The 15,333-nt window shown below is 37.8% G+C and overlaps 2 protein-coding genes across 3 annotated transcripts; one reads left to right on the forward strand and one right to left on the reverse strand.

The window, feature by feature from the left end:
- The first annotated feature begins 1,892 nt into the window (after window positions 1-1,892).
- Window positions 1,893-5,166, forward strand: oxt (oxytocin). 2 transcript variants are annotated; one of them, XM_053618448.1, is made up of 4 exons: window positions 1,893-2,059; window positions 2,241-2,365; window positions 3,796-4,000; window positions 4,857-5,166. In XM_053618448.1, the coding sequence occupies exons 2-4, from the start codon at window positions 2,243-2,245 to the stop codon at window positions 4,982-4,984; spliced, it is 456 nt and encodes a 151-aa protein (XP_053474423.1). In that variant the 5' UTR covers window positions 1,893-2,059; window positions 2,241-2,242; the 3' UTR covers window positions 4,985-5,166. The 2 variants fall into 2 exon arrangements, with proteins under 2 accessions (XP_053474423.1, XP_053474424.1); XM_053618449.1 differs by lacking the exon at window positions 1,893-2,059 and having other exon boundaries at window positions 2,075-2,365.
- Window positions 5,167-5,505: 339 nt separating this feature from the next.
- On the reverse strand, window positions 5,506-14,226 carry thnsl2 (threonine synthase-like 2). Its single transcript, XM_053618447.1, has 9 exons — window positions 13,833-14,226; window positions 12,304-12,545; window positions 12,042-12,236; window positions 11,773-11,925; window positions 10,300-10,536; window positions 8,021-8,169; window positions 7,818-7,943; window positions 7,132-7,286; window positions 5,506-6,912 (listed from the first exon to the last, which is right to left on the reverse strand). Exons 2-9 carry the CDS (start codon window positions 12,524-12,526, stop codon window positions 6,693-6,695), a joined length of 1,458 nt encoding a protein of 485 aa, XP_053474422.1. The 5' UTR covers window positions 12,527-12,545; window positions 13,833-14,226; the 3' UTR covers window positions 5,506-6,692.
- Between the last annotated feature and the right edge of the window lie 1,107 nt (window positions 14,227-15,333).

Below are 15,333 nucleotides of genomic sequence, written 5' to 3' on the forward strand. Positions count from 1 at the left end.
TGAAAAATTTAGCAAATAATAAAAAAAAATTAGCAAATGAAAAAAATTTGTGTTTTGGTTTTGACAATCATGATCAGTCTATAGCAAAGCAAATGGTTTTAATGTTTTTTTTTTATCTATTTATTTTGTTTGTTTTTTGGTTTTACAGTCTCCTACCAATTGACACCTACAAAGTTTCATTGTTGGCTTTTCTGTTCACCATGGATGTAAAGAGTGGTTATTTGAGTTACAATAGCTTTCCTGTCAGCTGGAGCCAGTCTGGCCATTCTCCTCTGATCTCTCTAAAATAAGCAGTTTCTGAAATACTCAAACCAGCCTGTATGGCACCAACAACCATGCCACGTTGAAAATCACTGAGCGCTCATATTTTCCCCATTCTGATGTTGGATGGTGTTCTGTTGAAAAACAGATATCGCTTGATTTTATAGGCTACATCTGAAGTTCAACATAAAAAGACACCGGAAAATCCATCATGACTTGGATAACCAGATTTGCTGTAATTATTTTCATTCATGAGACATATTCACTATTACACCTTAATTACTGATAAATTATTAAAAAGCATGAGGACTATGACATTCGTTGACCTAAGGACAATCTGTTCTGAAAATGTATTAGCCAATTTGCATTCACTTTCTGAATTAATTCATTAATATCATGTATTTTGGGACTGTTTTAATCTGCATATGAGGCATGAATAAATATAACACTTATTGACCCTCACCTACTTTGGCTAAGATAGACTAATCATATAGCTTGGTGATCTCAAAATGTCTAAGCAGACGTTTGCGTAAAAAGTGGAAGTGTGTCTTTCAGAAAATGCTTACAGTTTTACACCTTTAAAGTTGGTGGTTATTCACAGCTAACATAGTGTACTCAGAAGAGGAAAAGACAATGTTTCTTTAAGTTATGATATCCTTCCTGTGTGTAGGTATGATTCATACAATATTTTAAGCCACTTACAAGCAAAATGTATTGGGGGGTGCATTAATATGAATATCTAAATTATTTTACCACTATTATTCTTTGACTTAGAAATGTTTTCCTACAATCTGGTGCCTTTTAAGCCCTTAGGATATATTCCTGTCAATTTTGTGTACAGTGTCTTAGTAAGATGTTGGGCTACTATGAACTGCCAGTGCTCATTGGCAGAGATTCTACATGTACCTGGAACTGTTCTGTAGTGAATACACTATTCTTTGAAAATATGTTCCCTCAGTTGGGGTTTGGATAATTGTGGTAGAGAGTGCTGTCTAAAACGTTGTCTAATATCTCCCATAGGTGTTGAAAGGGGACAAGTGAACCCAAACTGTGCAGTAAAATGCCTCCACAGCATTTAACAGTGACAGCATTAAAAAAAAAATACATAATTTAAGTAGATTCCTCATCATACCTGAAACATAAAAATATGCATGCTAGGATAAATGAAAAAGACAAAACCAGCCTTTTTAAATGGAAGCTGAATTAAACTAAACCTAAACACTCAACACTGATGCTATTTCCACTTTAAAATCTTTAATTTATATATATCTTTAATATTAAAAAAAAAAATCTTTAATTTTATATATATATATATATATAATACATTCACATATTCTAACAGAGACTGAGATAGGGATTTGTGATTAGTTTATACTATAGCCTAAGCTTGTTTTTGTGTTAGTTAAGCAAGTCCTCCTTCGGTTTCAAAGTTCAAATATTGAAATTAATGAAATGCTTTGGTACTAAATTCTATGCAATAAAGCCAAGACTCCTTAAAAATTCTTCCTATCCTTGCCAAATTGGGGCTGAAAACCTTATTCTGTAATCTTATGCACCATCACAGCCTGAGAACTTATGACTCACATCCTTGTTGCTGGATCACCAGTGTTCTGCCCTAATCAGGTCACACAATTAATATGTGGCCAATTAAGATTATTTGAGTGTAATAGATAATGATGTGGTAATATCACGTTGGAAAACGAACTTAAGGGTATATAAAGGAAGTTCTTAAGGCTTACAGAGGAACATCAGCTACTGAAGCTACTGAATCGCGCTGTTTTTTCTTAACCTAGACAAAGTAAGTATGGGAACGCTTTGTGTTTTTCCTTATTCAAGCAAATGAGCATCGTTTATATAATTAGTCCAGTGTTTGACTTCATTTCTGTTTGAAAAAAATAAAACAGTATGTGTGAATTATTGGATTATTACTGCGGATCTTTACTAAAATCCTTTCACATGTTTCCATGTTTGTCTCACAGAGATGTCTGCAGCACCACTTTCAGTCTTCTGCATGCTGTGTCTGCTGTCCATCTGCACAGCCTGCTACATCTCCAACTGCCCCATTGGTGGCAAAAGAGCAGTACAGGACATCCCCACTCGACAGGTTTTTGCCTTTTCAATACTTTTATTGCTAAAAGTAAACCATAACATTGCTAGAAAGTATATTTCAAAATGTAAGCATTCAGGAATAAACCATGATGGGGTGTGCTGTCGGGGGCATGGTGGTTAGCACATTTGCCTCGCCCCTCCAGAGTTGGGGTTTCGAGTCCCACCTCTGCCCTGCATGAGCGGAGCTTACATATTCTCTCCATGCTTCGGGGGTTTCCTCCAGGTATGTTGGTTTCCTCCCCCAATTCAAAGACATGTGTTGTAGACTGATTCGTTTCCAAATTGTCCATAGTGTGGGAATGTGTGCGCTATTGTGCCCTGCGATGGGTTGGCACCCTGTCCAGGGTGTACCCCACCTTGTGCCCCGAGTTCCCTGTGATAGACTCCAGGCTCCCCGTGACCGTGTATAGGATAAGTGGTAATTAAAATGGATGGATGGGGTGTGCTGTTATAGGAAAATAATCAATCATGAGGTCGTGTGATGCATTTGAAGTGGTATATCAGTAATCAGCCAGTAATTGATCTTTTTTTAATCATTTAAGAATGATAGCTTGTAATCTTTATACGTTCATAGTTGCATTTAATATTGTGGAATATCCAAGAGATAAATTTGTTTCTTATTATCGTTATGTTATAGCAGCTATTAACAGTTTCCTTGCTTTCTCTTGAATTTAATAAAACAAAACAACAAAGTAAGTTTGCTACCTAAAAACTGTACAGCACATCCTAACGTCTTTCCTGATTGGGAAAAAGTTACAGCGTTCCCTCTGGCTGCTACAAAGGGTTGACACTGGAGACTTTTTTTCTTCTTTTTTTTTTGAAGATTTTTTTCTTCTTCTCTTTGAGTAGTTTCTTGCTTCTCTTTCATTGCAAAGAATCCTTGAAAAACCACTCTTTCAGAGTGCACTACTAAAATACATAGGTTAGTAAGAGAATTTATTATAATAATTTTGAAATCAATTCAATTCAGTTTTATTTGTATAGCGCTTTTAACAATGGACATTGTCCCAAAGCAGCTTTACAGAAATATATCGATTCAGGATATAGATTTTAAATGTAAGAATTTTTTTTAAAAAATCTCTCTTTGCTGAATTTGATGAAAAAGAAAAATATATTTTCCCCAGATATTTATTTCCCAGATAAAGAAAGCTTATTTTTTGCATAATGTTTCAAGATATTCAGGAAGTTTTTCTTGTAACTGTCATCTCTGGCTTGCCAAGTAAGATTTTCACTGACAAAGTCCTTGTGACAATGTCTACTCTTAAGCGTGTTAAATAAAATCAAATTGAATCGTAAATGAATAAAAAAAAATGAATCCCAGCTAATTGAAAAAGGTGATAAACCGTATAACGAAGCATGAATGGTCATTTGGTATAGAGTGGTTAATAGCTAGTTATTTTAACCCATGTTCTTGTCTGTTCTCAGTGTATGGCATGTGGTCCTGGAGATAAGGGCAGATGCTTTGGTCCCAATATCTGTTGCGGAGAGGAAATAGGCTGCATGGTGGGCACTCTGGAAGCCATGCGCTGCTTGGAGGAAGACTACGTGCCCTCTCCGTGTGAGACTGGAGGAAAAGCCTGTGGCTCTGTGGCAGGACGGTGCGCTGCACCAGGCGTCTGCTGTGACTCAGGTCAGCTGCTGTTATCTGTCTGAAATAGATGAATTACATGTACCTGGAATAAGAAACATTTCTAAATCGATATGAGTAAAATGCTTAGAAATAGGTTTAATAATCGTAGAACTGTTGCATAATAGTCACATAAAAATTATTGTATATATTTGCCTGTTTAAATGATTTCAAATTTGCAGTTCAATTATAAAAACGCAAACGTACCTGCTAAAGCAATGTGCACATATATGCATCGATGCTGAAATGTATACTTAACAGACAAATGTTATTTCTCCTACACATTTCTAAACAAATATACTATACAATGCAATATATTAGACAATTATACAACTATCATATATAATTAGTAATTACTATATATATATTCTAAAATATATTTTAGAATATAAGGCAGATCAATAGTAACCACAAATAAATAACTAAAAAACTTGTTATTTATTTTAACCATCTGGGTTTTTAATTTTTTTTATTTTTAAAGATACGAATGAAATTAGCTTCAAAGCTAACAATCTTAGTAACATTTTCTAAAACGTTACATAGAGATTAGCTACCAAGCTAACAATCTTAGGCTAGCACAACATTTTCTGAATGTTACTGTTATTTGGCTAGAACTTTCTAGAATTTTCTGTGTATGTACAAGGCTTTTCAACAATAAACATTTTAAGTTACAGAAACATTATCTTAGCAGAATATCATTAGCTTTATATTTACGTTACAGCCTATTCTTCTTACAATCAAATATTTTGCTAAACTTTCTTTTCTTAACTAGTTAGATCTTCCCTCTGACAATGTAACTGAAACTCTAACTGTCTCCCTTGAGTCATATTTGTTTTGATATTTTTGCCGGGTGAAACAGAGAGCTGCACCACTGATCCGTCGTGTCTGGAAGGCGAAGGTGATGCAGCCGCTCACAGTCTACCTGCCAGTGGCAAAGACCTCCTTCTGAAGCTTCTTCATTGGACAAACTACAGGCCTTACCAATGAGACATCCATTCAGGGATCACATCATCGTAAGAGGAGCAAAACACCAGCCGAACCATCTGATGACCTTTGTACACAGTTTGTAAAGTCTAGAATGTGATCAGATATGAATATTGGTCTTGTATTTTAACAAATGTGATAGGATTATGCTTTTCTGCAGCAATTAAAGTCACTTTATATGGTGCTTTAACACTTTAACAAGACTTTGTGTGTTGATGTGCTTTATAACCATCTAGCAATCCACTGAGTCAACACAATTTCAAGCTGTAAACCATAAACAGTGTCATAAATGGAAACACGGATTTGAAAATAAGCAAGTTTGTAGCTTTATTTCGATAGTATTGCAATCATACTGTGGTCTCATCTGAGTCCAATAGGTCAAACACACTGCACAGGCCTCATAAAGTTGTAGTCATTAGACAACACACACACACACACACACACACACACACACACACACACACCATCTGGCACAGGAGAGATTGACAGCATTGCTGAAGAAAAATAAAAGGCAATAAAATGAGTGAAAGTTTTAATCAAGTCTTTAATCAGGAACAATTCTGAAAGCAAAACATACAGAATCAAATTATGCGATTATTAAACCAAAATTATATTTAATGAGTTTCTGCATCGGGTTCTTAGTGGTTAGCATGTTTGCCTTGCACCTCTGTGTTTGGGGGTTTGAATCCCGCCTCCACCCTGTGCGTTGCATGCTCTCCACGTGTCTCGGAGATTTCCTCCCCCAGTCTAAAGACAAGCGCTGTGGCTGATTGGCATTTCCAAATTGTTCGTACTGTGTGAATGTGTGTGTGATTGTGCCCTGCGACGGGTTGGCAACCCATCCAGTGTGTCCCCCGGCCTGTGCCCCGAGTTCCCTGGGATAGGCTCCAGGCTCCGCTGTGACCCTGTGAAGGATAAACGGTATGGAAAATGGATGGATGGATGGAGTTTCTGCACAGTCCCACATTTTCAGTACCTTTTCATTTCACTTTTTATATGCATTTAAAATTTTTTTTTTTAAAATCATTCACATACGTGTGAGGCCTGAGTTACTAAAATCTCAAATAACTATCTGTGTTAGCTGTGTGTGCAATTATTTGCCATTTTTTAAGTGATTTACCGAGAACAAGTGCATAAATGTCATCACATACATCTGCAAGAGACTCCCGGAAGAGTGAACTCAAACTGAAACGCCCATTGGTTTAAAACATAATATGAATGTAGAAAAAACGTGTGCAGAAATGACTGAGTTCTGTTATATGGTATATATGTAAAGAAACCATATTCACATGAACACTGCTGGAAATGGAGGCACGATCATGTGGCGAATATTAAATAGGAAATTGCATACTTGCCCTTCGGTGGTATTCATTTTCAAATTTGATGTGCCTTGGCATCAGTAAATCATGCCATGGGTGCTTAATTAATAATCTTAATAATCCATCTGCATTGACGTGTGTGTGTTTTGTATATTACTAAAATAAGATGTATAGAAAAACCCTAAACATGCAAAACATTCAAGACCGCTCTTGTGAACGACAAGATAATAATAATAGTAAATTAATTTGGACATTTTTTTTTTTTAATCAAGGTCGCATGTGTTTTTATACACACAAATCTTTAATGAATCAAGGGCCAAACGTAGATTTGAGTAGTTGAGTGCTAATGCAAGGATTTCAACCCATAAATTTCCAGTCACTAAACATGTATATCATGTATAAAACAGTGCTCCCTGTTGTCGAGCAGAGCCGACAGCCTCGATGCGTTCTCTTAGCGCTCTTTCCCAGTTCTCATTTCTCTCTAGATGTTTATAGCGTGTCTCCTTGGTTTCCAACTGCCTCACTGCTTCGGGGACGTCGATGCTTTCGGTCAGGCCTGCTTTCTGTACCACTTCGAGAAACTTGGCTGGAGACGCTGTCGCAATGCAACACCTAGATAAGACCATGGATATTTGTTGGTTTGGGACACGCCCTGTGGATTTTACTGAACTGTGTTTACTCATCTGCTGCATATGTGACTTTGTGTTTGACTTTGGTGTGATGTGTTTGCATCTACTGATGAGGAATTAATATAGGTAAATACAGACCTCAGACCTGTGTGTGTGTGTGTGTGTGTGTGTGTGTGTGTGTGTGTGTGTGTGTGTGTGAGACCTATTCTCCCCATTGCGGACAGAACAATGGTAGTGATGCCAGACTCCCACAGCTGTATGAGGACACACCAAATACTGATTTTCCTCCCAGCACCTCTTTATGGCCTCCATTATCCCCTCATCAGACACAGAACCTGAACACATGACTGAACACAACTACACAAACAAAGACGGGAGAGAATATGACTAATGGTTTACAGGTTTTTTTAGGCATGAATTGGTTAAAAAAAAAAAAAAACACGCAGAGGATGACACAATCGATTTATGTCTAGGACAAAGCTGCATTAGGAAAACATTTTTGCTCTTTTGTTCAAAATGAAAGGACGCATAAAGACATTATTGTACTGGCTTCATAGCTGCTTTATACTGAAACAATTTAGTCAAAATACCTACAACATTTTTAGAGACATTTAGCCACTTTCCATATTCTTAGAGAAACATAGCAACATTTCATGTCCTGCTATTAGTATAACATTAAAGGCATTTTCTGGAAACCGTCACACAAAACCGTATATATACACAGAACTCTGGGGAGCCAGTCAGACTGCAACCTTTAAGATCTTGAATCTTCTGGCCAGAAAAGTGTACAAAAGATGTCAAGATGTCGTTTTGACGACGTTTTTACATCATTTAAAAAATAAATAAATAAATAAAGAAGAAAAAAAGAAGCAGTACAACACCACAGACCTTTTTGTGGAGTGTTTCAGGTATTGATAGTGTGTGAGTGTCCTGAAACTGCTCCATCATCTTCTTTACTAAAGCGCCATCTTTCCCAGATAACAGCCAGAACACACGCTCCATGTTATAAGGATCCTAAAAACATATAATTATCACATATACACTCGGTAGATAAGATCGGCAACAGTATTTGAAGGAAAACTGTAAAGAACCTGAATATCGATGGCAGGAGCCAGAGTTTGCTTGACGCTGTCGGCCATGGAGAAATCTCCACTCTGAACTGCACGGTGCACTACGTCATTAGAGTTCACCATGGCCACGAGGTGCAGAGGAACCCCCATGTGCTTTACAATGCACCCAGCTACCCACACACACACACACACACAGATAAAAGTGCATAATGAAGGGCATACACTTCAACAACTAAATGCAAATCAAACAGGGCCTATTATTACATTATGTCTAACTTGAATTGAGTGATTTAAATGCTTTATCAAACCGAACCTCCGCATCTAAATGACCCATGTGCTATTGTCGAGATTATATTGAGCCCGTGTTGATCTAAGAGCTACAAAGCCAGCGGAAAAAGTAGAATGTCTAAGAATAGGCAGGCTGAATAGGTCCTCAACACAAATAGCAGCGCTACCGTTTCACCTGCTTATATAATAAAGAATAATCCCATGGCCTATTCAACTTCATTAGCAGATGAGCCGCATTAAATAAAACACATATATTAGAGCCATCTATTCTATCTGTTAGAATAAAGGCCATACACACTCACCGCCACTTTAATAGGAACACCTGTAGACTGCAACTGGATAGTTGTAGATTAGAAAAAAGACCAGGTGATATTAATCCAATCTTCAACTGTGCAGTTTTAGTGAGCGTCAGATTCCTTTTATCGAACAGGAGTGGAACCGAATGTAGTCCTTTGTTGTCGTAACCCATCTACCTCAAGGTTCGGTGTGTTGTGCATCCTTAGAGGCTTTTCTGTTATTTGAGTTAGTGTAGAATTCCTGTCAGCTGGAACCAGTCTGGATATTCAGTTCTGACCTCTCTCATGAACAAGGCATTACCGCTCACAGAACTGTGTGGGTTTGTTTTGTTTGTTTGTTTGTTTTCACAACTTTCTACTCATGTGATTTTCATCAGTTATATAGAACAGCTATATATAGCTAGATAAAACTTCCTAAAATATCTGTTTCACCTGTAATTTAAGTAACCTGCTCAACCAAACAACAGCTATGAAAAAAATCAAGCTTTCTGGGGTTAAACTGCATATTACAATCCAAGCAGTAGCGGCACAACAAACTTTTTCTAATCGGGAGCTTTTCCTAAACACATCAAGCAACAGTTATCACAAAACTGCAGTAATGAAATATTAGACTCAACTAGCTAGCTAACATTCTGAGGTAACACTTTACAGTGTTAACTGACAGCTTGAGTGGAAGATACTCAATTGTGATTGCTCAGAAGGTGTTATTTAATTTTCTTAAACAACAGCTCTGATAACACCTTAGTTTTATTTAGGTTTATATTAATGCACACATTCTAATATAGTATTATATCTATAGCAACAACTTACACATGTGTAATGATTGATATAGTGAAGCTGTATGTAAGGAAATGTTTATTTAGCAGTTTTGGAAGGAGTCGCCAGCGTCAGCACTTTGTAACAGTCCCGGTCTTCAGGATTATCTTATTAACTCCATAACATTAAAAGTAACTACTGTATAAATGTATTTAAAAAAAATATGACTTCTTTAATAAATAAAACAAATTGGAATCGTTGACAAATTGCTGTGGAATAAGAGGAATAAAACACGTTATTCTAAAACTATCAATTTTGCCTCAGGCCACATCACACTACTTTATTGCCCCATCATTTTTTTTATTCCTTACTTATGTAGTTTATTGAATGCCAGCAGTGTGAGCATTTAATACATCATAAATCATAACAATTTATTCAATTTATTTATTTTAGCTCCACCATTGCAAATGATGACATCACATCCTGTGTAATCACACCTGTAATTTCCTGATTCCTGGGATGTGTCTGAAATGGGGGGGGGGGGGGTGCTGCCTTACAGTATAAGACATATGAAGACATCGATTCATGTCCATATAAAATGTTTGGACATAATTCTGTCTTCTGAGGTGCCTTTAAGGCAGCATACATGTATACGTCACTGTATCCTACATGTCTCATTAGCAAAGAATTAGTAAAGAAGGTTTGGTGTAGTCAAACAATACTCCCCCTGATTTCCTCAAAGGTATTTTATTCCATCCGGTATAATGGACCTCAGGGGTAGTAACTGTTAGTGTATATTGGTAACCTGGCAACAAACATATGCTGCCCTCGAAGTGCTTTGTGATGAGCCATTTGACTTCTCAGACATCACAAAGGATGCCTTCTGTTTCATAAACACCTCTCGTTTGACTGAAATAATAATTCAGTAAACAAAACCAGAGCCAGTGAATGTATCCGTACCTGTTATATTTCCTGCCCCTCCTGTGGGCACCACTACCTCCAGAGTGGGTAGTCTGTCTCTATCTGTATCCCGAACTCCACTCAGCTGCAGGTAGGCGTATATAAAATGAGCGAGCTGTACCAGAATGCGTGACCAGTTCACTGAGTTCAGGCTCATCAGACCGTAGCGATTCACCAAGTCCTGATCTGCAAACAGCTTCCTCAAAGGCACGTCGATTTCATCCGAACTTCCGTCCGCTTTACGTGCAGCACAAAGAGAGGTTTATAAATGGAACGAGAGAACAATATGTAACAAAATAGAGACAAAAGCTTGGGTATGGTCACGACGGCAGGTGAGTGTAGGTCATGTGACGGGGACTAAAATGACCTTTCGGTTTCCTATTTATACAAAGGTCACTATTCAAGCGTTTCTTTTATTTTACAATTTTTCTTTGATGCCAACTCATGCTGAAAAATATCGTGTAAAATATTTCATTAAAAAGAAAAACCCTGATCAGTGCTTTGTATTTTTACAACCCCAATTCCAAAAAAAGTTAGTACAGCTGTGTAAAATGTAAATACATGTAAATAAAAACAGAATGCAACCTCTGTCCACCTTTATTTATGAAAGACTTTGCCTCTCTAAGATACTCTTTTTATACTTGATCACATTACTGACCTGTTGCCAATTAACCTCCAGCTGTTTCTTTTTAGTAACACTTACTTTTCCAGTCTCTTGTTGCCCCCGTCCCAACTTTTTTGAGACAAGTTGCGGCCATGAGATTCAAAATTACCTTATTTTTTTCTTAAAATGGTACATTTACTCAGTTTAAACATTTGATATGTTTTCCATGTTCTATTATCAATAGCATATGCGTTTATGAGAATTGTAAATCATTGCATTCTGTTTTTATTTACATTTATTTACATTTTACACAGTGCCCCAACTTTTTTGGAATTGGGGTTGTACATATAAAATGTGTCATAAAAGAATTTCAGAAAGATGTTCTCCGTATGTCCTGGGTTTTCTCCTGGTTCTCCAGTTTTCTCCCACATCCCATAAACATGCTGGTTGGTGAACTGGCTGCATTAAATTACCCCTAGGTGTGAATGGTAAATGGTAAATAAAATGGTAAATGGCGCACTTATATAGCGCTTTTATCCAAAGCGCTTTACACTGTGTCTCATTCACCCATTCACACACACACTCACACACCAACGGTAGCAGAGCTGCCATGCAAGGCGCTAACTTGCCATCGGGAGCAACTTGGGGTTCAGTGTCTTGCCCAAGGACACTTCGGCACGTGGAGTCATGTGGACCGGGAATCAAACCACCAACCCTACGATTAGTGGACAACCCGCTCTACCACTTGAGTCACGGCCACGGTATTGGGATCCACTGAAACCCTGACCAGGATAAAGTTATTACTGAAAATGAATGAATGTGTCATTTTCTACCCAAACAGGACATAAAGGTTAAATAAATTTACTCACCTGCAAAAACATGGACATTGTCCTCTATGTGAGTGGTCATCTGTCTCTCCTGCACCTGAGAGATTCGTCCACGGGGGAAAACCACCACTACGTCCACCGCACTAAGATCACACACACTGCTGATGGCTGAGCCTCCGGTGTCCCCAGATGTCCCTGTATAGAAAGAGAAGAGTTTTCATTCCATCAATAAGAGGTATATGAGGGGCATAAATTTATCGATAATGTGTTACCTTATTTATTCTTCTTAATTTCAGTATGTTCTTGCTTACCCACGAGGATGATGGCACGTCTGTTGTCCTTGCGCAAGAAGTACTCCAGAAAGCGTGTGGTGCAGGTCATGGCCAAATCTTTAAAAGCCAGTGTCTTTCCATGGAACAGTTCCAAGATGGACAGAGAGCCTTTCAATCGCACCATCTTCACTGCATCTGGCACGGAGAACTTGGACAGAGCACTAGAGACCAGGGCTGGAATGAAACAAAGAAGCATTAGAGATGCATTTGGGATGAGATTTAGTAGGAGCATCTGAGTTACCTTCCAAGTCATGTTTCGGGATGAGCTGCTCAGGGATGAAGAGCGAACACACTTCACACACGAGCTGCTGGTAGGACAGAGAGCACCAGGATCGGAGAGTGGCAGGGGAGATTGAGGGAATTGTCTCAGGCATGAACATGCCCCCGTCTGGAGCATAGCCTGAGAAGAGAACATTCTGGAAGTCCCAGCCATGAACCCCTCCACGTGTGCTGCAGTACTGCATCTTGTCTGTATCTGAATGGCTAAAAATAGAGGAAGAGTAACGTAAAGTAAAGCCGCTTGTACAAAGAGGACAGTTATAATGTAGCCTAATACATATATTCTTTTTAACACCAACTTCAGTTGTATTCGAATTAATCTCAAGTATATACACATATCTCTGATGCTAGGTTATGCAGCAAAGAATGTTTTCATTTTTCAATTTCTACCCTAGCTTTCATTTGAGATATCTGCTTGAAGTTGAAATTGACTTTTGAATTTTTATACTTGTTGCTATCGTTCATCTGTCTACAAAAAAATTACACATCGCATAGTGCGTCATATAGCTGCGTCGTATAGCTACGTCGTATAGCTGCATTGCATTCTGGGACTTTGTGTCCAGCTGTGGTGGAGTGAGAAAATAAGCTCACGTTCTTTAGGTTTTTGGGGCTAAATGTTAAATGCTTTATCCTGATAAACACTAACTGTGTAACTGTGCCTTGCATTGTCACCCTGTGACATCAGCACAGCACACAATCGCTAACTTCTAACAGGAGTAACTAAAATACAACTCCATACAAAATTGCAAATATTTCATCCATCGCAAATATTTCATCCATTTTCTGTACCACTTATCTTACACAGGGTCACAGGGAGCCTGGAGCCTACCCCAGGGAACTCAGGGAACAGGGTGGGGGACAGCCTGGACAGAGTGCCAACCCATCATAGGGCACAATCACACACCATTTACATATTACAGACAATTCAGAGATGCCGATCAGCCTACAGCAGGGAAGAAACTGGAGTACCCGGAGGAAATCACCGATTGACGTGGGAATCAAACCCTCAACCCCAGAGGTGCGAAGCAAATGTGCTAATCACTAAGCCACCCTGCACTTGCAAATATTTCAATATAAATATATTTGACTGCTTTCAGGGAGACGTTTTCCTTGAAGTGTTCCACCGTAGGGACGAATAGACTTTACACACCCAAACGGCACCATTTTATTTCTAATAGTGTAGTCATCAATCTGGAATCTACAGCCACTAATAGACTACAAGAATAGAAGAAAATACCACAAATAGTCAGATTGTCCTTGTCACATTCTTCTACAGGCTTCTTAATTATCTTGACATGATTTATCTTGTCTTTACACACTTATAATTGTCTAAAATATGAACTGTGTACATTCAAATCTAATTTTGTTAGCAATTCCCATCTGAACCTGATTAGGTATTCCTGTCAAATGTCCCAGTTTTATAATAAAAACTCACAGAAATCAGAAATATTGGATAGCTTGTTTTCCAAGTGTGTTGCATACTGTACTTACAGCAATATTACAGAAACGCCTCAGGGACTGCAGCTACGTCCAAAAGAGCACTAAACAGTGTGTCAAATTGAAGTTTGATATTATTTAGGTGCACTATTTAGTATGCTAGTGTGTACTTTTAAATGTAACATGCATGAAGGGGGCAAATTTAAGTGTAACACGGGATCAAAGAGCAAAGTACAGTACCAGGAATAGATCTACATACATATAGATACTGCGCCCTGCTGGTAAGAGTAAAAAATAGCATCTGTAGAATGTTTGGAAGTAAAAAATGTTTATTTTATATAATGATTAAGGTTGTTTTTTTTTGCCACATTAGTTCTTAAAATCTGGTTCTTGTTCATCATGTTACAGTGTAAACCGTTATAAACAGTTGCATGCTGTTCCTTTTGGGTAATCAGCTACAATCATCATACCACAAATGTACAGTAAAAATAAAATCAAAAGAGTTCAGTATTCAGTAAAGGTTTAACAATGCCTATAGGTCAGAGACAAAATGGGTTATTCTTTCATACGTTTATTCGTTTGCTCATTAAGAACTAAGTACTTAAGTGACTAAGCAATGAGCTAGTCTTTAAAATATGTCAAAGTGTTGAGTTTAGACTCGGGTTCCTTCGTTTTAAGGAAATGCTTTATACTGGTCAGAGTAATAGTTAATCTAGAGATCTGGATTTGGGACATCACAAGGCACGATGCACACACACATTGACAGTAAGGGGTAATTTAGAGTTGCCTAACTACCTACCAGCATGTTCTTTGGAGCTAGGAGGAAACAGGAGAACCCAGAGGAAACCCACATGGACACCGGGAGTACAATACTACCCACTGCTTTTAAACATTAAATATTAAGTATTACTATTCAGTATATTAGAAACAACCAGAATAAAAATTCTATGCTTTGTAAGATATGAAATCAGCTGTACAATGTATTCATTTTTAATCTTGGTTGATTTGCACTATGTTTGTTTATGCAGCAATAAAAGGAACCAGCTTATCTTAGAAGGCTTGAACTTTGAACCTATTAATTCATTCCACATAGACCTTTAATCTTTTACTAATCTGCATTATGGGTTAATTCAATAGCATATTTCATTATTGTCCTCCATGACCCCATTGTTTTCTGTGATGTGAACTGCAGTGGCTACACACATTTTACTGACTTTTACTCCGTGTATATTGATGCAATTCAGCTAGAAATCATGTTCAGGTCAACAAGAAGATATGGTTTATATTTGTCTCATTAATGTATGTTGGCCGATTTCTGTGTCAGGGGTTCCGTTCAATTGTATAGCACTTTTCACGAAAATCCAAATGTAGGGTTCGATCTCTAATGAGCAAGCCAGAGGTGACAGTGGTGAGGAAAAACGTCTATAGACAACATGAAGGAGAAACGTTGAGAAGAACCAGGCTCACAAGGGAACTCGTTCTCTTCTGGGTGATTATATCATTACAGTATACAGTTCAGTTTCAGTATAAAATGTAATCAAATGTATCTAATATT

The sequence above is a fragment of the Ictalurus furcatus genome, chromosome 28 (assembly GCF_023375685.1).
Source record: "Ictalurus furcatus strain D&B chromosome 28, Billie_1.0, whole genome shotgun sequence".
NCBI classification, from domain to species: domain Eukaryota; kingdom Metazoa; phylum Chordata; class Actinopteri; order Siluriformes; family Ictaluridae; genus Ictalurus; species Ictalurus furcatus.